Source organism: Hyaena hyaena, unplaced genomic scaffold (assembly GCF_003009895.1).
Source record: "Hyaena hyaena isolate Hyena2069 unplaced genomic scaffold, ASM300989v1 scaffold_608, whole genome shotgun sequence".
NCBI classification, from domain to species: domain Eukaryota; kingdom Metazoa; phylum Chordata; class Mammalia; order Carnivora; family Hyaenidae; genus Hyaena; species Hyaena hyaena.
This window is the reverse complement of record NW_024081243.1, coordinates 1,063,040-1,088,154: the sequence shown is the minus strand read 5'-3', so window position 1 is coordinate 1,088,154 and position 25,115 is coordinate 1,063,040. Positions and strand designations below refer to the sequence as shown.

The 25,115-nt window shown below is 44.7% G+C and overlaps 1 protein-coding gene across 1 annotated transcript in view; it reads left to right on the top strand.

The window, feature by feature from the left end:
• The window catches only part of LOC120248776 (calcium-dependent secretion activator 1), a 268,332-nt gene that overhangs the window by 60,278 nt on the left and 182,939 nt on the right, over positions 1–25,115 (top strand). The window contains exons 5-6 of the mRNA XM_039257246.1: positions 13,678–13,789; positions 22,315–22,454. Of these exons, the coding sequence (XP_039113177.1) occupies positions 13,678–13,789; positions 22,315–22,454 (252 nt within the window). The remainder of the gene's footprint in view (positions 1–13,677; positions 13,790–22,314; positions 22,455–25,115) is intronic.

The following is a 25,115-nucleotide window of genomic DNA, read 5'->3' as shown; positions in this document are numbered from 1 at the left end:
TCCCAGAGATAAAGTGCGCACAGAGAATTTAGGTCCCTCCCTTCTGGTCGGTTTGAAGCTGTGATTCCCCAACCCCATCCTCCCTTTACTTCACTAAAAGAGGGAACAGAGGAGGAAGGGAGCATGTTGATGGAGATTCCTCCCCTCTAGTCTCAGCTCGAGCACCGAGTCCTCAGACAGGATATTCCCTGACTCAGCACCTAGTATAGGCCTGCTCCCACCATTCCCTGGGTCATGAACCATCCTACTGTATTCATAGGTCCTATCATTTTCAGAAATCACCATGCTTATTGATTTAGTTGTGTTCACGAGTCTAACTAAGGACCTTCTCTGTCTTATTCATTGAGCTTTGCTCTGAGCTCAGAACGGTGCCTGGCACATCAGGTGCTCAACATAGATTGGGCAAGCGAGTGAATCTGTGGATGAATGAACAAATGAAAAAGAGCAACAAAAAACAATATCAATAATAACAAATGAACCCTTTCGAAGCTAAATTGATAAACCTGTTCTCATTCACTGGGAAACTCAAAGAAATTGGCAAGGGAAGCTGCCCATCAAGTTTTTATTGGCCCTCATTCTGTATTATTGCTCACACCTCCCATCTTCCAAATACAGGGTAAAAGTCGTTTGCCTGCCACCCACTGACCCATCTCCACCATAGGTGTAATAGTGTCCTTCAGCACTTAGGTCCCTTATCTACTGAATTGATCTGGATTAAAATAAGTGGTGTCAGAGGGCTCAGAAGCCTAGAGGATCCTGCACCTCGCCTAGAATTCTCACTGTGGGTGGATATGGAAGAGGCAGATGGGGACACTCAGAAAGAATCTGTGAAGTTGGGCAGTTAGAGGGGGAATTCTTGGTGGGTTCCTGTACAGACTAGAGCAAAATCCTCATGTAAGCCTCCATTACTACCACTGCAGCTGTTACTAGTTTTTCAGTGCCTTGTGTGTTATAGACTCTATACCGAATACTTTATATGACTTTATTTCGTTTAACCTCAGAACAGCTTAGAAATTGAAACTCTGATGAGTTTTCAGGTGAGGTAGCTGAGGTCCAAAGAATTTAAGAAGCCTCCCGTGGTTACACAACATAGAAGTGGCAACGAACAGATTTCCCACTGGCCTAGTACATTTGGACTATTCTATTTGTAATGAATGAAAATTAGTCTGACATTAAAACTCACAAGTATCACCACTTCAAAATTGATTATTGATTCAACAAATATTTATGAAATGCTTGCAGTGTGCCAGGCATTAGTCTAGATACAGATATGCAGAGAACAAAAGTAGACAAAAGCCTCTGTCCTTCACAGAGCTTGGCTTCTTTTTCACAGGCAATAAACAGACCAGAATAAGAAGAAAACATATGTGGGATGGCAGTAAGTGCTCAGGAGACGAATAGAACAGGAGGGAGACTAAGGAGTAGTGGGGATACTCTTTTATTCAGGACAGTCAGGGTAGAATTCAGAAGAAGGGCAGAGCCTAGAAGAAGCTGAGAGACTAGACTGACTTATGCAGAATACTGGGCGAGGAGCATTTGAGACAAAGGAAGCCCCAAGTGCAAAGATCCTGAGGTAGAAGTATGTTTAGAATTTTTAAAGAACAACAAAGAGACTGGTGTGGCTGAAACTGAGTGAACAACAATGCAAATGACAAGGCCAGAGGCAGTGAAGGTAGTTGGAATTTTGTCGTTTATTTTGACCGAGATGAAGTGTCAGGATAGTTTTGAGCAGAGGAGTGATCATAGCTGATTTACATTTCCAAGGACAACTCCGGCTTCTGCGGGCATGCAGGACACACAGAAAATGCAGAAAAATTAGTTAGAAGGCTCTTGTAATAAATCAAGAGAGAAATGATATGATTTGGGGGTCAGTGGAACAGTGAGAAGGGGTCAGATTATGCCTATACTTTTTTTTAGTGTTTTATTATTTATTTTTGAGAGAGAGAGAGGCACAGCATGAGTAGGAGAGGGACGGAGAGAGAGGGAGACACAGAATCCGAAGCAGCTCCAGGCTCTAAGCTGTTAGCACAGAGTCCGATATGGGGCTCGAACTCACAAACCACAAGATCATGACCTGAGCTGAAGCTGGAGGCTTAACCAACTGAGCCACCCAGGTCCCCCAGATTATGCCTATACTTTGAAGAAAGGACCAAGCAAGGGAGAAATGCTATGACTCAGACCAGCAGCCCAAAGGGGTCAGTGGAGCAGTGAGAAGTGGTCAGATTATGCCTGTACTTTGAAAATAGGACCAAAAGATTTGCTGGAGTCATGGATAATTCCAGAACAATTGGAAGGAGAGAGTTGCCAACTGCTGATCTGAGGAATACTTCAGGAGGAGCCAATTTGGATTTGGGGCAAAGATTAGACGTTGCGTGTTAAACATATTTAGTTGGAGTGCCCACTAACACCACTAGAGTGGTCAGTGCAGACCAGTCATGGCTAAACTTGAGAGAGCCTCCAAATTCAACCACTTGGCTTTCTAAAATTCCTTTTAAACCCCTGTTGCTTCTAGGACCTTACCCTGTTCATAACAGCAGTTAACTGTTATTTAGCTATCTGAAGAAATTTTGCTTATCTCCAGTCTACAGATGGCGAAACTGAGGCTCAGGGAGGTTATGTCTCTTGCCCACAGTCACACAGCTCCTCAGAGATCAAGCCAGGGTTCAAGGCATTCCATACGACTGTAGAGAGCCCACATTTCTAACCACAGCATCTTCAGATTTTCTCACGGGGGCACCTGGATTCCTTTTCCATCCCTCGACTTTCCAAGCACTGAGCCTAAATGAGGTGAAAACTATAAAAAGCAAAAGTGGGTGCCTGACAAGCGAGAACAGCAGGAATCGAGGGGTACTCAGAATCAGGCACGTTCCAAGCTGATTTTCTTGTATGTATGTATCTCTGAACAGGGAAGGGAAGGGAAGATGCAGGAAAGAAGAAGCAGGCGTGGTGATGGGACCAAAAAAAAAGTCTCCACTGTGAACAGATAACTAACATATGCACGGGCCTTAGAAGCACTAAAAGGTTTTTACAACCATTATCCACCCAGGGGGCTAAAGAAAGCAGGTTTTGCTACTGTCAAATCCTTAGCATGTGAGAAAACTTAGTTCAGAGCTGAATGACGGGCCTTCACATTGGGCGTTCCAGGCACGCCTGGTTGAGCACTCTCCTCTAAGTTCATGTCTCCCTAGCACTGAGACAGGGAGAACACACGGACCTTACAGGTGCAAGTGCATGATGGAAATACCTGTCCACTTACTTTACCTGGGCAACGGATGTGAAACTGATTTTATTAGGAACATGTGTAAGTTGGAATTAAAGGAAGTTCTAGCTAATTTTGGTTCCTATCAGTTAGTGAGCCTTCACATTTATTATTTCAGAGTGAAAATCAGTGTCAGTCATGATATTTTAGATAGCATCTGGGCCCAAGACATCCGGCCTCACAGCCCTCCTATTTGCAAGCTTCCGATAGGGACAGTGCCTGGCCCAAATGTTTTTCAGGAGCCTAGGAAATGATTTAAACCTCAAAAGAAGATGTATTAACTCTTAAATAAAGACCACTGCAAACTCAAAAACAATCTTGAATGAGATGTCTTTTAAATTTAACCTACATCTACTAGTCAATTGAGCTTCCATTCAATTTCATCCGTGTTTTTGTACATTTTTTTTTTTTACCAGATGGTTTGGAGTACCTTGAGCATGTTTAACATTACTTGGGTGGGAGTCCCAAAGAGCAGCGAGGCTTTGTGGCGGACTCTGCTGGCCAGTGCTTGGGGAGCCGGGTTTGACTGGGAACATAGGTGGTATTTTCACTCTCCCGAGATGGTGTCGTACCCCACAGTCTGCTTGAGTGGTGGTGATAGTTCTCGACAGCTCAGATTTGTCATTTTTGAAGGACACCTCTCTGGCTCCGGATGGGGCCGATGCCATGCATTTGGCTTCAAGAGCAACTTCCCCAGTGCTTTCAGACCTCAGTCTGTACTGAAGGGCGTTTGGCCAGTTGGCCCATTCACCATTTCCCTTTGAGACTCCTGGCATTCGTGACCACTCCCAGTGGTTTCTCATAAATGTTAAACAGAGAAAGAAAGGGGAAAAAAAGAACAAATCCACAAGCCAGCCCTGGGAGAGAAGACAAGCATGGCTTACAACAGTGTCCTCCAGGATTCTTCTCTGTGGGATGATGGGGACCCAGCCCATGAAAGCAAAACCAACAACAGTTCCCATAATCCCCTCCATCAAAGGCAACTGGGAGGTCTCACAGGATGGGGCTGGCTGCATGGAGGGCAGCCAAGCCTCTGAATGGTCATGACTCAACCCCCCAAGTGCTGCCTCTGTGTGCCCCCACCCCCCAGGTTGGGGCCCACTCAGTCAGAGCCCAAATACTGGGGGCACTCAAGTGCTGCTGAGGTTGGCTTCATGGTCATTGCTTTCCACGTGGGGGACTCAATCAGGGGCACCTTTGATGTGGCGAGGGCTTCCCCTGGGAGCACTTGACCGCAAGTGGTTTGAGAGACATTGGCTGCCTGCCTTGGGCTTGGGAGGTGTTGACACTCTTGCTCATTAGGCGAACCTGGACAGTGCTTTTGGCAGCCTTAGCCAGCACAATCAGGCCTCAGTCCAGTTCTCATACTGTGGAGAGACTGGCAAACAGGGAGGCTGTTTTCTGAGGACACATGTATGAGCTGGGAACCATTTTTCCAAGGCAGCAACATCATTTGGCAGGTGTTTATTGAGTGACTGCAATAGATTTTTTAATAGTATAAAAGGACTATAATATGTGTCTGGGATCTCCAGGTTACACTCTTCTACCTGATGATGCCAGACCAAACTATAGGACATAGAGTAGAAGCAGGAAGACGTGATTAAGTACCAAATAAAGGCACTGTATCAGTTGGCGATTGCTATGTAACAAACTGTCTCAACACTCCGTGGCTTCAAACCATAGTCATTTATTTCATTCACTCATCTGCAAATTGCTAGGGGTTGGCTAAGTCATGTCAGGCTCACCTGGATGGCTCTGCTTCAAGATGTGGGCCTGGTGAGTCTCGGCTCCTCACTGTGGGCTGGGTTCATGCCTGTTTCCTGCATCTTGGATGCAAGTTGGAGTGATAACAGCCACCTAGGTGAGCTCCGCTCGTGGTGATGACAGAGGCCCTGGAGAGTAAGCCCACCTGCTCAAGCACATTCCATACCTCTGCTTCCATCACATCTGCTAATACCCCATTGGTCCATAGTCTTTCTGGCACTTCCAACCTCCCCTTTTTGATTTATTTTCCTCTATAGCAATGTGTGATCAATGTAGGAAGTATGAAAAATCTGGTGATGAAGTATATATGGGGGGAAGAGGAGAAAAGAAGAATGATGTCTGGCTGGGTGGCAATTCCTCTGGCTAAGCTGGGAAAGTACTAGAGGCACAGATGTGAGGGGAGAAAGCTACAGCTGAGGTTTGGATACATCTGATTTCAGATTCCTGGAGCGAAGACATTCCAGTGGAAATGTCAAGTAGGCAAACCGGAGCCTTCATCTCTCCGCCGCGCGCATAGTCCAATTTCTACAGAGCAAATGCCTCGTTTATGTAGATAAGAGGTAGTTTAGCTTTTCTGGTACATTAAAGGCCCCGAATCACATCCTATCAATTAGTTTGCCTGAGGCACACTGCGATGGCACAATTGATTCGCTTGGCATAGAATATCATGCCGTCTGCCTGAGAGGCAGGCCAGAAGATGTTAATGCAGTTGTCTCTAGGCAATTATTAACTTTCCCTCTTAGCAACAGGACCAAGGCACTTTCATTCCCTGAAATGACAATTCTCCCTTGTTAAAAGCTCACAGTTAATTTTAAGAACCACACCAATTTAACACCCAGCTCACATGAGCCATATACCTTGAGTAAATGCAAATCCAGTCTCCATGGCACGAATCATGGCCTTATGCTGGGCATTGCCATGGCAACTAATGACATCATCTCCAAAAACCAACCTGCACAAAATCCAATTCTCCAAGGGTCCTTATTTGCCTGAAGTGGATGTGTTGCCTTGGCTTATTCACATATGCATTCGTAAATATCACTCTGTTGTCAAAGGTTTGCAGTGGATGTTTACTGTCATTTTGGGAGGTATATTCCCTTTGTGACAAATGTTGTTTTTTGTTCATGGGGGGGTGGGGCGGGATGGAGGAAATTCTAATGAAAATTACTGTGTGTATTTGATTAGCAACATTTGTTGATAACATATGGTCTGAGGAGGCTTCCGCAAATAAGAGGCTTTAAATAGTAAACAGAGATGTGACTGCAATGAAGCAGATGCTCTCCAAACACACAGTAGAAGGGTGCTTTGCAGTAGAGTTCTCTTTCCCTCCACCCAAGCATATTCCTCGTTCTTATTTTCTCCCCCAGATCAAAGTGCCTACTTTCAAAGCCATAGCATTTGGAGAAATAATGTGCTGTGACTTTAAAAGTCATCTCCATCCCCCAAAATATGAATTATCTGCTACTCCTGTTTATTATTTGATATTAATAATGATGTAGTGTGACGAAATGAGTCAGCCAGCATCCGTAGATGTGCAAGCAGCATTTGGGCACCACATGTCTGAAGCGCTATGATACACAGTCCCCAGTCTTCCAATACACCAAGGGGGCTGGAAAGAGCTCCATGAAGAATTTAGAGCAGCAAATCGAATCACCATGGGCTGAGCTGTCCTTGGAAGTGCATGTTTACAGTTTATCTTCATGGATGTGCTCCAGTGAGCATACTTCCTTCTGATCTGCTAATGAAAATAAAAGTCTTCCTATTAGACTGAAGCAGCAATTTAACTGTGTCTGTCAGGGGTCGGCATGCTTTTTCTATAATGGACCAGAAAGTAAATAATTTAGGCTTGTTGACCAGATGGTCTCTGTCGTAACTACTCAACGCTGCCTTTGAAGTGAAAAGTGGCATGGGTAGAGTATAAAGCGGTGAGCATAACTGTGTCCTAATAAAACTTTATTGATAGGCATTAAAATTTAAATGTCTTGTAACTTTCACTTGTCACGAAACATTCTTCTTCTTTTGATTATTTTCAGTCATTTAAAAATGTAAAAACCATTCTTAGCTCATCAGCCCTACATAAGCAGGTATTTGGCCAGTTTGGGCCCGTGGGACATAGTTTACCAATGCCTGGGCTATCATCCTAAAATGGAAGATGTTTTATTTTAGTGTTTTCCACGTGCTGAGTATTGAATTGAGCAGCGTATATGCAATAGCTTATCTCCTACTTATTCTTCCATCAGTTCTCTGGGGTCAGTGTTATTCTTATTCCCAAGTAAAGATGTAAAACTCAAGGCTCAAGCTCACATCTATTTAGCGTAATCATTTCTGCATGTGATGCTGCAGGTAAAATACAATATCCATAAGTACTGATACCTCATTCACCTTTGGACCCACAGCAGCTCCCAGCACAGTGACCTGCTCATGGTAGACATTCAGGAAGTGTTTTCTAAATGAAGGGGAAATGAAGGGCTAATTAGAGGTATGGTCCTGAAAGCACCGGAAGTCAGAGCTTCGCCCAATACCACATAAGGCGTGGAGGTTAGGCAGGTGGACCATTCATATATTTATTCCCCACCAAGTAAAAGGTACTTGGGTTTGGAATGGACTCACTTGTCTCAATATACATTCCTGTTTATTTGGAGGTGTCACTCTGAGTAGTTGCATTTCTGTAGTCAATGCTTATGTGTTTATGGCTAAAAAGACCCCAAGTGGCACTAATAGTTCATTTTATAACCTGGTGGCACTCTCCAGCATTATAATAACGGCCAGTCATGTTGCTTCCAGCCCTCGGCTTCATGAGTTAACCATCTTTGACCTTGAAGGACGTACACCTTGCTCCACAGTGTGCTGTCCTCCCTGCCACATATGCTGGGTCTCCACCGCGTGCTGGCCAGCTCTGCACTTGGGAGAGCTGGTGTGTTCCTACAACACATCTAATCTCCAAGGAGATAAAGCTCTCAGTTTTGCTTCAAGGAGGCAGGCATACCCTTGGTTATTTCAAATGTCGCATCTCCACAATCCCTTGAATTTGGTGACATGGTTATCCTGAATTAGGTGCTTCCTCCTAGTCACTAAATAAGTATTTGTTGTGTACCAGGCCCTGTGCTTGGTACAAGAGATTTTAAAAAGTTATGCCATGTTCCCTCCCCCAAGTTGTTTATCATCTAGAGACAGAGAAAGAGAGAAATACGCACACAGATAGTCAAACTACACTATAATACTGTGCTGTGAGTTATCGAGAGGCAGTGATGCTCTATGGTTTAATGCATGGGCTCTGGGGTCAGAAACTCTGAGTTTGAAGTGTGGCTCTGTGGTAGCCCACAACCTTGGACTAGTTACTTTGCCTTCCCAAGTCATGGTTTCTCCATTTATAAAGTGGGGATAATAACAGAATACACCTCATAGAGCAGTCAGAAGGATTAAATGAGATAATCTATGAAAAGCACTCAGCCCAGGGCCTGGCAAATTTTAAGCACTTGCCAATTGGTGCCTATTTTTAGCTTTTTTTTTGTGGGCTAGCTGTACAGTGTGATTATGGTGGCAAATATGATGGGGGTCACCCACATGCCTTTATCTGCCTTGTGTTTAGAGAGAACTTAGTTAACCTCCTCAGCTACTGCTTGCAATAAATTTTATCAACCTCTGGTCTTTTCAAATCAAAGTGCAATTGTATTTCCGTTCTGGGAAACTTTTAAGAAGAGGCATTCATCTTAATAACCACAGTGAGTGCGCAGCAAAGGAAAAGAAATGAGCGGGGAAGAATGCAACAATGAGAAAGAGATTCATTTAATGATGTGTGGACCCACCAAAAGGCCAAGACTTTTGATGCTTCCACTGCTGGCTAATTTGTCTATCGGTTAGGTAGTGCTCTGTGAAGTATACTGAACATGTGAAATAAATCTGAACTGAAAGGCCATAGTGGCCCAGGGCCCCATCAATCCTGAAACAGAACTCTTCCTTTGAGTTACACGGGTGACTGATTTCACTGGATCAAGACACAGAGCAGCAAGATGGTGGAACGGGAAAGGGAGGCAATATGGCGCCATGGTTGAGTCTGGGTTGTGGAGTCAGATGGCCATTTGTTCCCTGTGTGTGATCCTGGACACATTATAGCTGGTCTGTGTCTGAATTTACTGTCTGTAACTGAGAGTAATAATTATAAGCATTTCACAAAATGGCTAAGACGACTTAAAAAAATACGTATGTGATTGATAACACTTTAGAGAGAAGAATTTGTGCCTAGCAGATAGTAATCTCTGAATCAATATTAGTTTTTTGTTGTAAAGATAGTCAGGCCTCTCTGTGGCTGGAAAAAGACAAAAAGTGGACATTTCCATGACTTGGGGAAAAAAGGGGAAAGGGAGAGGGAAGGTGCTTATAATGAAGTCTCCCTCAGTCTTCTTCACATAGGAAGGATCTACAAAAACAAATCAGGAGTCGTTTTTACAAAGTCCATAGATTGTAGTGAAGGGTGAGGGTTCACGTCAACCCCAGTGACAGCCAGTCTCCCCTGCATGGTCCATCCTCAGTCCTGGCTAAACAGACTGGGTGTCATTGGACTCACAACTTTAAAAGTGGGCTTGTGACCTATGCGACTACACAGGCCTCATGCTCAGACCTGTGTCTGGTTGAATGCTCTGCATTGCTGTCTTGAAATTCTTCATTATCTTATTTGTGAACCTGTGTTTGGTAAGTGAAGTTTTATGGAACAATGGAGCATGCATTTGAGCAGAACTACTCTGAGAAAGGAAAACACTTTATCTTTTAGTACCTTTAGTGTCACCTTCTCCTGCTTTTAGAGCAAGAAGTCCAACCCTTTCATTTTGCGCAGGCCTTGAAAATGGCATAGCTGGTCCTCATCAGACTGGAGACTTTTCTTTCTGGCCTGCTTCCCTGGGCTGGGCTGCCATTTTGAAATCTGATTGATAAGTTGGGAATCAGCAGTGACGTAAAAACTTGAGGGGAGCCAGGGGCCATGGTGGGAAGCCAAACGCACAGCTACGGCTCTGGTAGAAAGGAAAAACCACTCACTGTCCAAATGGACTGGGCTCAAGGGCAGCCTCCAGAGGCTTGAATTCACCCAGCTTGACAGGGTCTTTGAGGCCTCACTCTGTCCTACACTCTGTGCCATGTTGAACAGTCACTGAGGTGAGCATCCTTGGCTAGCTGGGGGTTCAGGCAGGAGGACCTAGTGACTGCTGAGTAGTCCAGAAAAGCCTGACAAACCAGTCCCAATCACAGGATCAAGTGTTGCGGGTCCCTCAGCAGGGGCACTGAGGTCAAGGCCTCAATGTGGCTTGGTGTTAATGCATCTCATTCCAGAACTCTTTCGGTTTCCAGAAGGAATCTCCTTCATCTCTGTGGCCAATCATGGTCAATGCCCAAAGAGATTTATAGCATAATTAAGCACAAATAATAAATTAATGATCATTGGGGATTTTTTGCCAATATTGCTAATTATTAATAATGCTTATTATTGATAATTATGACAGTAATAGAAGTGAAAGCTATAATGTGGGGAATAAAAGATTTGAGTCCCAGCCAGCTTGGTCACAGTTCAGTGGAATAAAATGGGCAAGATCTTAGGTTTTCTCTCAGTTTTGTCATCTATGAAACAGGGATGATGGTAACTATTTTACTGCTTACTTTGTATGGGAGGAAGGGCAATGTCTGCCTTGCTTGCCCAGCACAGGGTTGGACGCTTAGTACATTCTTAATAAGTATGTGTTGAATGGATAACACAAAATAAAAGTGATCATCATGTTACTAGAATATATCTTACCTATCCTAATTGGGCAGAGGAGGTAGTCAAAATTTGTTGGGTTTTCATGCTGTTTCAAGCCTGTGAGTTACTTTTTTTTTTTTACTCATTTTTTAATCTTTTTTTAAAGTCCTTTTTTTTTCTTTTGAGAGAGAGCACACGAGTGCACGTGTGAGCAGGGGAGGGTCAGAGAGAAAGGGAGAGAAAGAATCTCAAACAGACCCCTTGCTGTCAGTGCAGAGCCCAATGCGGGCCTCAAGCCCGTGAACCATGAGATCATGACCTGAGCCGAAACCAAGAGTCGGACCCGTAACCAAATGAGTCACCCAGGTGCCCCTACTTTTATTTATCTTTATCTTATTTTTATTTGTCTTTAGTATTTAACCACTCTGTGAAATGAGGCTATTTTATAGATGAGCACACTGAGGCACAGGGACATTCATTACTTACCCCAAGTCCTACAGTTCATACGTGACTAACCAGGATTTGAACTAAGGGTGTCTGACTCAATACCCTATGCCCTGTCGTGTTGCCTTTGCCAGTACAGACATTCCCTATCTTACAAGCTTGCTTGCAGCAGCTGAGGACCACAATTCGGAAATTCTGTCTATACATCTAACATCGCACTGTTGTGTTCAGAACCTCTTTCGTTTTGTTCTATCTCCTGTCCTTTCAAACGTCTTCTCCCTTTCTCTGTCATGACTAGTGTGCTTCCTCAGTGACTTTTGTGCCCTTGGGTCCCCATCTGGGTTCCCCTTTACCTCCATTTTTCTGGCACTGTCTTGTCAGCTTTCTCTAGATTCTTCATGTCCTTGAGTTAACGTAACAGTATTTGTTTGAGTGCAACATGGAGACTAGAAGTCATTTCCATCATTCACAAAAGAAGGAATACAGACAACCTGTAGACACCAAGTAAAAAACTGAAGCCTGCTCTTAGGGAAAGGAGTACCCATGAACACAGGAATGACAAAGTAAGCCAGGAGAAAATGTGAATAGGGGCCCCATGAAGGCAAGAAGCACTGTGATTTACACTCATTCCCAGATGGTGGGAGGATGGTAGCCACTTTTGGGGAGAGCATTTTGGGAATCGGTATCCCAAGACTTGCAGGCGTTCATTGATGAGCACAGTTTTGGGAGCACTGTAAGAGCAGCCTCTCTTATACCCATCTAGCTCTCTATCCCAAGGAAGTAATCAAAGATGAAATAAAAAAGTAATGTCCAGCCCAGTGCCAATAATAGAACATTGGATAAATAAATTATGATATATGATATATATAATAATGATAACAGAGTCATTTAAAAAAAATATTTTAGGTGTGCCTGAGTGGCTCAGTTGTTTCAAGCCTCCAACTGTTGATTTTGGCTCAGGTCATGATCTCATGGTTCATGAGATCGAGCCCTGTGTCATGCTCTATGCTGGCAGCTCTGAGCCTCTTTGGGATTCTCTCTCTCCTCTCTCTGCCCTTCCCCTACTCACAGGTGTACACTCTCCCTTTCTCTCTCTCTCTCAAAATAAATGAATAAACTTAAAAGTAATAGTAATACTTTAATGAATATTTTACATTATGGACATTGGACCATGATAATAAGGCAAAATGAAAAACATCTCTATACAAAATTATATCTCTTCCTGTTTCCTAGTTCCGTAAAAGAATATAGTTGGTATCACTTATTTATTCAACAAATATTTCTTAAGTGTCTTCTATGTGTTACGCACTCTGCTAAGTAGTAGGTATGCCTATAAGCAAAAAAGTACCCAGAGGATTCAGCTGTTGAACAATCACACAAAAATAAATCATTACAAGTCCAGTGATTTCTAGGACAGAAAATTAAACAGTATCTTCCAGAGAGTTTAACTCTGGACCACATTTAGACTGGGAGACTGAGGGATGTGTTGTCTGGGCAAGTGCTATTGAAGCTAAGCTCTGAAGAGGTAGCCAGGTGGGGGAAGGATTGCCAACAGAGGGAAACATATATGCCACAGCCCTGAGGTGGCTCCATCAGGAGGCCCCGACACTGGAGCAGATGAGTGGGAGGCTGCACCCCAGGGTCTGGATTGGACTTTGAGCGCAATGGAATGGGGCCCTTGGAAGGCTTTAGGGCAGGGGTGCAGTGCAATCCAGTTGACACTTCTGGAAGATCGCACTGATTTCAGGTGCAGAATGGATGGTGTGGCTCTGTGAGAACAATGAGGAATAGATGAGCAGACCACATCTGAGGGCCCATCAGCAGCCAGCCCAGCCTGGCACCCTACCCAAATGCTAGGTAAGCCAGGCTCTCCTCCGAGGAGGTCTAAGACTCAGATTCCCACAGACCAGTGGAGAAGGGCATTTCCCACTTCTCCTCCTTCTGTCCCCCACTCCTCTTCGAGATTCATCTATCCCTCCATTCAACTCATCTTTGAAAGCCAGAGGAAATGGGCCCCCCACCCCCAGCCCCACCTCCTGACTCCTACTGACATAGCATTTTAAAGTCAGGTGTTGGCTTTGACCAAATGAAGCCCAGTTTCAAATTCTAAAACTTCCAGGAACTAGGGATTCAAAGGATTCAAGGAAGTATTAGTGGTTACCCTGAAATACTTTGTAAGTATCGCAAATGCATGGGGAAAAGTTCTCGCCAACTCGATTTCATGCTAATTCCAAGTGATTCCTTGTAGAGCTCTGTGAAGACCCGTGGCAACTTTCTGAGCATCTGTCTTGCATTTGCCTAACAAGTTAATTAACACTTTTTGTCACTCTGGCAGCTTTGGAGGGGAGGCGAGGGGGGGGGGGCATGTGACAGCCAATGCTGCCTCGGGTTAACCCTGAGTTCCCCCTACTCTGGATGAAGGCAGCTGAGTTTAGCATTGTCAAGGCAGAGGTCTCCGCACTGACGTCTCTGATTCTGTCTGCAGCTGGGGCACCCAAGGCGACTTCTCGACCACTCATGCACTGCCCGCTGTGAAGGTGAAGCTGTTCACAGAGAGCACAGGAGTCCTGGCCTTGGAGGACAAGGAGCTCGGACGGGTAAGCGCTCCCCATCACAAGTTGTCCCCGGGCCCCATGAGATAGCATTGCCAGGTACTGAAAGGTTTGGCTTCAGGTATGACTCCCGGACTCTACTCTCCATTGGTTGTGTGATCCTGGCCAAGTCCCTCAATGTCTCTGAGCCTCAGTTTCCCCTCTTTACATCTGGGCTACCAGTAGTGCATGCTGTAGAAGATAGAGCAGCTGGGTTCTCAACACCCTCAGACTCAGACACCCCTTAGAACAGAGATTTGTAATGCCCCTTCTATCTTGAAGTGAAATTCTCAGACAGGATAACAACCTAACCACCTGACAATTTAAAAACCAATTCAGTGACATAGAATAAAGGATAAATAAAAGGGAATTGATAATAAAATGATTTTGGGGTGACTAGTTGGCTCAGCTAGAAGAACATGTGACTCTTGATCTCGGGGTTGTAAGTTCGAATCCCACATAGGGTGTAGAGATTATTTAAAAATCTCAAAAATATAGTAAGAAGAAGAAGAAGATAATTTCAGAAACGTAGCAATTCAAGCACAACTGCACTAGAAGACCTAGAGAAGGAATGCTTCCCTTGTTCCCATATGGAGAATCACTATGCAGGCAACAGCCACAAAATCTGCTGCAGAGGGGAGAGGCTGAAAGGCTTAAATATCAGTAAACTGATTTCTTGAAACTGTCAACCAGGAAAGGAAGTTTCCTCAGCTTCCCCAGAAGAGTGCCAAACATACTTGGAGTGCGTATTGTTCCAAATTCCAGGAACTCATACTCTGGTTTCTCTTCAGATCGTATAAATCTTTCGCCTTTTACCAAATTCCAGGAACTCAACTAAGTAACATTTAAAGTCCTAATTGCAAATGATATGCGGATAAGGCAGCGTTCAAGCCTGTCTTCAAGTAGAGGGGGCTCCAAACAGATATATGAATGGGGCAAGAAAATTATTAGCAAAGGAAAAGGATTGTTTTAGGCAAGGAGGCTTCCTTCAGGGTGAAAGTGAGGAGTCTTATCGTGTAGATTACACCATCTTTCTTTGGCGGAGGATGGAGAGGTGAGCCTCATTGGTGCTGATTGGAAAACTCCTGACAGACAAGTCAGGACTACATTTCTGGGGGAGGTTGGACTGCAGCTAGGTTATGTACTGAGCACTGGTTTGGGAATGAAGTCTCAGTGACATCACGTTGGGCCTCTGGTTTTCTTTGTAACAATATGTAAAGAAAAGTTTTAAGATCTGGACTCAGTTAATTATAAACAGGACTTGGGGCCCCTAGGTGGCTCAGTTGGTTAAGCGTCCGACTTCAGCTCAGGTCACGATCTCACGGTCCATGAGTGCGAGCCCCGCATCGGGTTCTGTGCTGACAGCTCAGAGCCTGGACCCTACTTCAGATTCTGTGTCTCCTTCTCTCCTCCCGCACTCACGCTTTGTCTCTCCCTGTCTCTCAAGAATGAATACATGTTAAAAAAAATTTTTTTTTAATTATAAGCAGACCTTTCCACCTCCATTCGTATCCAGGTGGGAATATTTAGAAGTCAGGGGATATTCAGGATGATTCCTCACTGGGGAGGAGTATCTCATTCATTACCTGGCATGTAGTATACCTGGGCCCCACCCATTCAATACCAGCAGAGCCCAGCACCATTATTTTGTCAACCAAAAATGTCTCCCAGATTTCTGAAATATCCCAAAGGGTGATACCAATCCCTTTGAGTACCACTGAGATAATAGAGACCTTTCTTCTTACTTCTCAGCTGTGGACTCCGTCCCAAAGGGCCAGTGTTTTCAGGACATAAGTTAGATTTGCTAGCTTAAAATGCTTCCATCACCCCATACTGCTTATAATAAAAATCTGAACTCTGTAGCACAGCCTACAAAGATGCATGTGATCTGGCCCAGCTCCTCGGCCTCATTTGTTGGTACCTTTACCCTTCTCCACTGTGCCCCAGCATCACTGCCAAATTTCAGTCCGCCACATAAGCCATTCTCTCCTGCATCCGAGGGCTTTCTCCCTGAGTGGTGCACTCTTCCCACCGCCCACAGCTCTTCAAAAGGCTGCCTCCTTCCTTACATAAATGTCTCCTCTCCCTCGGAGAGCCTTTTCCTGACCGCCCATCTTCCTTCATTCACTGCCTCAGCCTCCTCTCCGCTAAACTGAATGCCAAGGAGAGAAAGAGAGAAGAGTTTACAGAAATGTTGGCTTCCATCCCCCCCGTTGGATGATGAAAAAACCCCATGGGCATAGAAGCCTCAACTATTTTTGTTTACTACCCTATATACCCAGAGCCTAGCACAGAGACTTCCAATACTTTTCATGTCATACTGGTTGATTACATAATCCCTTCTGAAAATTGTATGACCTCAGCCAAAACACTCAACCCTAACCCTTTGATACGTCATCAATGGAAAAATGAGAGAACACCTCGAGACCAGCATACAGGCGCACACTTCTAACAATGCCAGCAAAAACGCATTAACCATGCTTTCTTTTTTCTTCCTTTTTTACCCACTTCCTTAATCTGGCTTTCATCTGTACAGCTGACCTGGAATCATATTACTAGGATTTAGACCAGAATATTAGTGTTAGAAGAGCCGAGTCCAGGAACGCTCAACTTGAGTCCACAGAAGGTTCCATGGGAATCCAGGAACCTCTTGAAATTGTTCACAAATGTTCAGGTAGGGAGGGGGCATATGTACATTTTTCTGGACTCACTAGTCCCAAGCATCCACCAATCTCTGAGCTGTTTCCACTCAGGAAAGTTAAAACCCACTGGGCTAGTCAAAGCCTTTTATTTTATGGAGGATAAAACAGATTCCCACAGAAGGCAAGAAGCTTCCCCAGAGCCACCCAGTTAGTTGGTGCCCGTGCCCTGTACATTTGCCATTGGGTGGCCAGGACACCGCCCCGAGGACTCTGCAGCCCCTCACTGATGCTTTACAATAACCCTAATGAGTTATTACTCATCTGGTAGGGATGAGTGTGCTGGGGCCCAGAGGAGGTAAGGAACTTGCCAAGAGCGATGGTGACTCATCTCCAGGACCATTTCCACTGTTTCACATTATCCCTATGCAGACATAAAACCCTCAGCTCCGCTGCTGTGGTGAACGACACGAGCTGCCACAACCCTATAGTTAATCATTTCTTAAGAACGCATCTCTTTTCCAGCCCCTTAGATGTGCCCTTAGATATGAATTTACTCTTCCTACCAGAGGCACTTTCCCCCAGTTGCAGAACTAGCCTGCCTGGTCCATGTGCCCGCTGGAGCGCCCTCTTCTGGTAGCACCTCCACAGGCCGCATCTGGTGATGACTGCTTTCTTTTTTTAAGTGAAGCAATTCCTTGTACCCCTGAGGGAGTGTTTCTCTGCTCTAATTGCTTAGCAGGACACAGCCACATTTGACATCCCAGTTCTACATTCATTCATTCATTCAACAATATTTAGCTTGTTCCACATTATGTTTCACTTTAATTGACCTTTTTCATTGAAAAAAATAATTCATGCATTGTTTAAAAAAAAAAAACATAATGGATAATAGGGGAAATGAATGCTTCTTTCCACCTTGCCCTAGTATCTTCTCCAGAGAAAATCCTTGTTTTCAATTTATTGTGTATTCTTCCCCTAATATTCTATGCATGTATAAACATAGCATATACAAGCATATGTATATATATCCTTCGAAGGATGGAAGGAAGGAAGGAAGGAAGGAAAGAAAGGAAAGGAAAGGAAAGGAAAGGAAAGGAAAGGAAAGGAAAGGAAAGGAAAGGAAAGGAAAGAAAGGAAGGAAGGAAGGAAGGAAGGAAGGGGAACAAGCAAGCACAGCCGGAAATTACTATATACATACTATTTTGTACTTTGCTTGAAGTATCAGCCTATTTAGAGATTAGTCCATGTCAGCCCATACTGACTTGTTTCCTGTTTCATAGCTGTGTAATATTCCAAGTATAGATGTATCATAATATATTTAGATTGTTTCCAGTCTTTGGCTGTATAAGCAATGCTTCCGTGAATAATCTTGAATTTATTTCTTTGCACATATGTGTGTATATGTGTGGGATAGTTTAAAAAAAAAACATTTTGCCAAATGAAATCTGAATTTTGACAGATACTACCAAATTGTCCCTTAAAGAGTACACACCAATTGATACTTCCACAAAAGGCAAAAGCAACGGTTTCTCTGCACCCTTGCCAACACTGTAATATTATCAAACTTCTGTTCATTGGATATGATCGAGAGCCCGTGGTGTCCCATCATTTGTGGCATGCAGAGAGCAAACAGGACTAATGACGGGCAAAAATCTTTAACTTCAAGAAAACTTAAGGGATATAGATATAAAAACTAGCAATTATAGTGCAATGTGGTAAGGGCTTTGCTAGGGATAGAACACCTGGGAAGCACATAGCAAGGGTAGCAAGGGGACATAATCCAGTCTGAGGGTCAGGGATGCCTTCCTGGGGTCCGGTCAAGTAGATGCAGAGGTAGGGAGGATGTATAGGCTAAAGCCTGGAGAGGACCAGCCAGGTAAAGGCTCAGGGGAAAACAGCCCCCCAGAAGGCCCTGTCTGGACGCCAGGTAACTAAGACAAGCTGGCTGGGGTTGCGGGGGTGGTGGTGTGCTGGCTGGCCTGCAGCTTAGCAGAGAGTGGGTTGTGTTCCCACATCAGCACCACCACATCACAGCACAGCACACATGGGTCTCGGCTGGGATGACGAAGTGCTTGATTCACAGCCTGGAATGTCCAGATGAGGTGTCTGGACTGCTCAGGGCTCACATGCACCCAGGAGGACCCGAATAATTCAGCAGGGCTGACACATACAAAGGAGACGTCGACCCGTCAGGCACATGGCGGGGTGGGGATGAAGATGGAGGAGAACAGCAGCGACCTCCTCTCTCCATCCACCCTGGAGAGGAAGTCTCCCTGGGGAGGAGCCACCACATGGAAGAAGTCTTTGTGGAGAGGCCAGTAATGAGCTGTGGTCATCTGTGTCGGCGAATGGACGCCATATTGCCAGTGGGAAACACGCCCAGAATCCATATGGTGGAAGTCCCGTTAACGAGCTCCGGGTGCCCAGAGCGCTGCTCCTGCTTTGATTTTGCCAAACGGGCATGGGCGGAAGGAGGCTCAGGGACCGCCTGCTGCTGTCCTGGCCCTGGCTGAGTTTCTCTTACCAGACCCTCCCCCTCCTTGCTTCCTAGCGCGTTACCCCTTCACCTCTCAGGCCCGACTAGCTCAGGAGCAAAGGTCAGCTTCCCAGGGATCAGCGGCACCTCCCTCCAACTCCCAAATGCTGGGGTCTCAGGAAACCGAACAGGATTTGAAGTGACGTATAGGGACAGGTGTTCTCTTGAGGGGAGGGACAAGTGACACCCCCCTACCCCCCCGCACCCCCCGGCCAGTGGCAGCTTGACTTAACCTGCCTTCAGCAGCCTACAACATATTATACTTTGCTGGCACCAGTTACATGAATTTATACATTTTATGATACAATTTTAACTAAAGTAACCCTCACAAAATGAACAAATGGTCTAAAAAGATGACTACAAAGTGGTATAATCTTAATATAACACTACCACTGCAAGCCTGGCAAACAACACAAAAATGGTGGAGCTCAGGCTGCCTTACTAAGAGGACCTCTGCCATCCACATCATGAGATAAAGTCATTGCCAGTGTAATCAGGTAAGATCAGGTGTCAGGCAAGATGTTCTGAAATTATTTACAAGTCTACTTGAGCTGCTTGAGGGCTCCTGGCTGAGTCAGTGGGTTAAGCGTCCGACTCTTGGTTTCAGCTCAGGTCATGATCTCACAGTGGTGAGTTCAAGCCCCATGTCAGGCTCTGTGCTGACAGCATGGAGTCTGCTTGGGATTTTCTGTCTTCCTCTCTCTCTGCCCCTCCCCTGCTCATGCTCGCTCTCTATCTTTCTCTCTCTCACTCTCCCCCTGCCCCATATAAATAAATAAACTTAAAAAACAAAAGACTGCTTGGACTGCAGATTTACATCTAGTATCATTAACAATGAGCCTTGCCCTAAATATATATGATACCTTAAAGTATAGCTAATAATAGTGCAAAGTCACCACAATTAGCAAGACATTTGAAAATATAGTTTTGGGGGCACCTGGGTGGCTCATTCTCAATCAGTGGAGTATCGGAATCTTATTTTCAGCTCAGATAATGATCTCACCGTTTTTGTGAGTTCAAGCCCCACCCATATTGGGCTCTGTGCATTGACCACACAGAGCCTGTTTGGGATTCTGTCTCTCCCCCTCTCTCTTTGCTCCACCCCCACTCATGCTATCTCTTTCTCAAATAACCTTAAAAAACAAACAAACAAACAAACCCAAATATATATATGTATATATATGTATAGTTTTTATCTGCAACTCATTTTAAGACTTCTGTCTTTGTGTATATTTTATGATGTAGGTAATAAGCTAATATACTAATACAAAGTAAATGTATATAATGTAAACATATAAAATATAAATATGACATATAGTTACATAATTTATATAAATCTATAATGATATTTTATGTATTTATTGGTGGTGATATATTTTTATATTGATAGCCCTACATTTACAGATATTGGGCTATTTGCTCCACATATTTTACTGGCATAGGGCATGATCAGAAAAACTTGAGCAGCCTCTGGTCTGACAAATCAGGCCTGGTACTTCAATCATGTCGTACAGAAGACATTGAGAAAACTCAAAATTACGTGTTTAGCAAAAATGAACACATTTTCTTTCATCAGAGAGAGGGTATCTAATGGGGGGACGGGTCAGGCCTGGAATGAGAAGGGGTGAACATTCAGCACAAACGAGGCCTATCAGAGTGGGTCGATCGTGCTCCATCACACGGTCTCGCTCTGCCCAGAGGGCATGAGGCTGGCAGCCTCTGGAAGGTCTAGTGTCACCTCTGAGGCTCCGAGCCCCTCCCATCCCCCTGAAGAAGTGAAAGAAGCCCAGGAGAGAGGCGGCCTCCCCCTGCACCAAGAGGAAGGAGACGCTTTGAAGACAGAGCCAAAGCAACATTGCCACAAACCAGGGCACGCTGCCGCCACCAGAGCACATCCTAACAAGCCCAGCTTTTGTGGCGCCTGTGTTTAGTCCCCGTTCCATCAGTCAGGGACATTTTTCAGCTATTCCACTCCTGCCCCAGTGCGTGTTCCTCAGATCCCACGTGGCTCCTGAGAACTCCGGCCACAAAACGAAGAAGGGGATGCACGGAGCCGTCCACTCCTTGCCTCGCATCCAGCCTCTGAGACAGAACCAAGGCAGAAGACTCACATTGGAGCACCATCTCTGAAGCACACAGTGCGAGACACTCCTTCCTGCTGTGTGGGCTTCCTTTCAAACCCGGACAGATTTGAGTGTTTGTTATATGAGGAGATGCCACTCTCCCGTGACGGTGACGTCGTGTGCAAATGTGTGACTGTCAGCAAGACCCCTCCCTTCCCTAGGCCTCTCATTTCTCATCCGTCCCATAAAGTCCCTTTTGTTTTCCCCTGTGGCCTTTGAGAGATTCCTCCTCCTGAAAAAAGAGGAAGGCATCCTGAGGAGAGGAAAAACGAATGGACGAGAGATGCTCTAATGTGTAATGTGTAATGTCTAATGTCTTCCTTTTGTACATCCATCGTCTTCTATGGAGAGAACCACGTGTGAGCATGACTGTTCTGGGTTGCTTTGGGGCCTCTGCATTTCAGACAGATGCAGAAGCAGAATGACAGAAATCATGATCATTACTTTTACTGAGTTAGCCAGGGAGAGAGGGAGGAGAGCAACAGAACACCATTTCTGTCCTCTGGCCGGTCTGCTTGGCACGAGGCAGCCATGGTTGGTAGAGGAGCCTTGGACTTCAGTCCCACAGCCAAGGCTCTGTTTTATTTAAATGCCTCCCTGAGTGCTGGGCCAGACACTGAGCTTCTCCGCAGCCAAGTTTCTCATTGAAAACAACACACCTGTGGGGCGCCTGGGTGGCTTAGTCGGTTGAGCGTCCGACTTTCGCTTAGGTCATGATCTCGCGGTTTGTGGGTTCGAGCCCCGCGTCGGGCTCTGTGCTGACTGCCAGCTCAGAGCCTGGAGCCTGTTTCACAGTCTGTGTCTCCCTCTCTCTCTGACCCTCCCCTGCTCACGCTGTCTCTCTCTCTCTCTCTCCTAGAAATAAATAAAAATATTTAAAAAAAAGAACTTTGTGATTATATAAACTCACTGGATTATATCCAGGATATCCCTATTTAAGGTTAACTGATTGGCAAACTCAACTCCATCTGCAACCTTGGTTCTGGTTTTCAATGTAATGTAACATGAGGTTTTNGGCTCTGTGCTGACTGCCAGCTCAGAGCCTGGAGCCTGTTTCACAGTCTGTGTCTCCCTCTCTCTCTGACCCTCCCCTGCTCACGCTGTCTCTCTCTGTCTCCTAGAAATAAATAAAGCATTTAAAAAAAAAGAAAGAAAGAAGGAAAAGAAAACAACACGCCTGTAGCCGTGTCTCCACTTTCTGGCTAAGATGGATGTCCTTTTTGCCTGCAGGTTATTCTCCATCCCACCCCAAACAGCCCCAAACAGTCAGAGTGGCACAAAATGACAGTCTCCAAAAACTGCCCTGATCAAGACCTCAAAATCAAACTTGCTGTCCGAATGGATAAGCCTCAAAACATGAAGCACTCTGGGTAAGTGTTTCTTCTCCGAGTGGAGATTTTGGAGAGATTTTTTAACCCATTTCTTAAAATTAAAAAAAAAAAAAAGCTGATCTTCAGAGAGTTGCATGGAGGGAATTGTATAAGATTCATGAGAGATTCTTGAAATACTTGATTTTTATGTTTACTGTAAGCTTCCTCAGTTCTTACAATGACTGGCTGGATATGCATTTGTACTACCCAAATAGAATTATTTCGTTCTTTTCGAATGGGATTTCCAGTACAATTCAAGCATGCTGAGTGATTCTGGTTTAGGAGGTTTTACTGGCTTTGTGTACCTTTTCAATGGCATCTAGATCTTTCAGACTCTGTGAATCATCCACTTTCACCTTCTTTAACCACCACGTCCAAGAGACATGAGCAGGTGCTATCGGCGACTTTCAAAAAATTAACATTAAATTGGTGTTCGTGTTCAGTGTAGTCTTTTTTAAAAATGACCAAAGCATAGGAAATATATGATCACCTTCGGTTTCTTAAGGTTGAGAGGAATGAGCAGTTAAGTAATCTCAAGTAGCATAAAAAGAATACATAGAAGTTTCATTTCACAGATCAGACCAGTGATTTGTACAGAAAATGTTTATTGACAACTGGGTAATGCCATGGGCTAGTCAACTAAACTGTTTGGACCCCACTCTTAGTTAGCATGATCACTTAGAGAGGAGTTGGGCCATATCACTGAAGAGGGGAGTATCCAACCAATAGAAGGGAATGGATCAGGTACCGTTTGCCACTGGCTATCATTCTACTTAGCTCCTCTAGAAACGTCTCATTAATTCTCTTTGGGGTGTTCGCATTTATGAGATGGTTTAAAGTGATAAAATGAATGGGGGGGGCGCGCATGGGTGGCTCAGTCAGTTAAGCATCCGACTAAGGCTCAGGTCGTGGTCTCACAGCTCGTGAGTTCGAGCCCCATATCTGGCTCTGTGCTGACAGCTCAGAACCAGGAGCCTGCTTCTGATTCTTTGTCTCCCTCTCTCTCTCTCTTTGCCCCTCCCCTGCTTGTGCTCTCTGTGTCTCAAAACTAAATAAATAAACATTTTAAAAAATAAGAAAATAAAGTGATAAAATGGAAATGAAAACCGAGAATTGATTATGTGCTAGAGGCTTGGGGAATGCAAAAACCCAGACCCAGGGACTAGCCAGTGATTAAGACACATTCACACAGAAGCATTTAAAGAGGCCCAGGAGAGAGCAATCAGGACGGGAAGGACCCACCCCAGCAGAAGAACAGACCACAGCAGTATGTGCTTAGGAAGCAAAGAATGATGTTCTGGGGAGTTGGTGCCTTGATGTTCTGGGGAACATGGAAAGCTCAAGGTTTCAAGAAAAGAAAGATACCTCCTAGTCAGGGCACCAGAGTGCGTCAGGCATGGGGAATCCCAGAGAAAGAAAAGGTCTCCCAAAAAGCTGGACACCCTGCACTGCACCTGCACTCTGGCAGGGATTTGGAGAATTTGGATGGCAATATCTTGAGGCCAGCCTGTTCCCAGAGCCAGAGATGGGATTCTTCCACAGCTCTTCTGCCTGTGGCCAGAGGACAGCTGCGCAAGAGGGAGCCAGACCCATGCTACACACTCCTTTTTTCCACCATCGTGATGAGGGGCAGCTAGCTTCTCCCTAGTTGAGTTAGCATCTCATGAAGATGTCTCAAGAAATGTTTGTGAAGTCAAATTTTTCCTCCTTCTTATCATACTCCTGGTATCTCTTCCAAGAATGTTAAGTGGAATTTCTCCCATGTACCTCTTCCCTCTCGATGTAACCATTCCAGTGAGAATTCGGTTAGGTCATTAGAGCACGCAGGAAAACATTCTGCGTCTTCAGCAAAATACTGGCTCCCAAATACCCAGTAACTATTTGCTAAAGAACAGGAGCATGAATAGGTTGGAGGGCGTGTGCGTGCACGTGAGAGAGAGAGAAAGCGAGAGAGAGAGAGAGAGAAATGAGGAAGGTAGAACAGACTGAAGAGAGAAACAGAACAAAAATATGTTTGAATGTATCTGTCCTCAAAAGTTTAGTTTTTTAAGAATGTTTTTTAAAGTTTAGTTTTTTAAAAAACGTCCTTGAAGGATCAGCAGCTCAACCCACCTAGTATGGAGTTTTACAAGTACTCCCTTATTTAACTCCCACAGCAAACTTTGCATATGTAGTAATTTCCCCAGGGGACACACTCCCATCTCCCACATTCTCTGCATTTACTCTGCTCAGAACTGAACTAACCGATCTGAATTCAGTAATTTTTCTGTTGATTCATTTGTAAAATTATTGAGACATTTCAGGCTGTCTTGACCCCTCAGATGACAGAAGAAATATGTAACTCAACTTCTGACAGTTTCCACAGCGATTTCGTGTTTCTAGACTGCCGTGTAAAAATTACCCATCTGCCGGGAAATATACTAGGAAGGCCTAAAGTAGCTCTGAAAAGTAGACGGTAGCTTTCTTAACAACACTGTCAGAGACCCAATGTGGCCTAAATCAGGGGTGTACAAAATTAGTTCCACAAGAGATGACTCAAGGAAATTAAAAGGGTTTCTTATGGACTACAGTTTTTTTCACTTACACTTAAAAGAGCTTTCTTGAACCCCATTGTGTGGAGAAGGAGAGAAATATCAACATAGTGTTACAGCTTAAAGAACG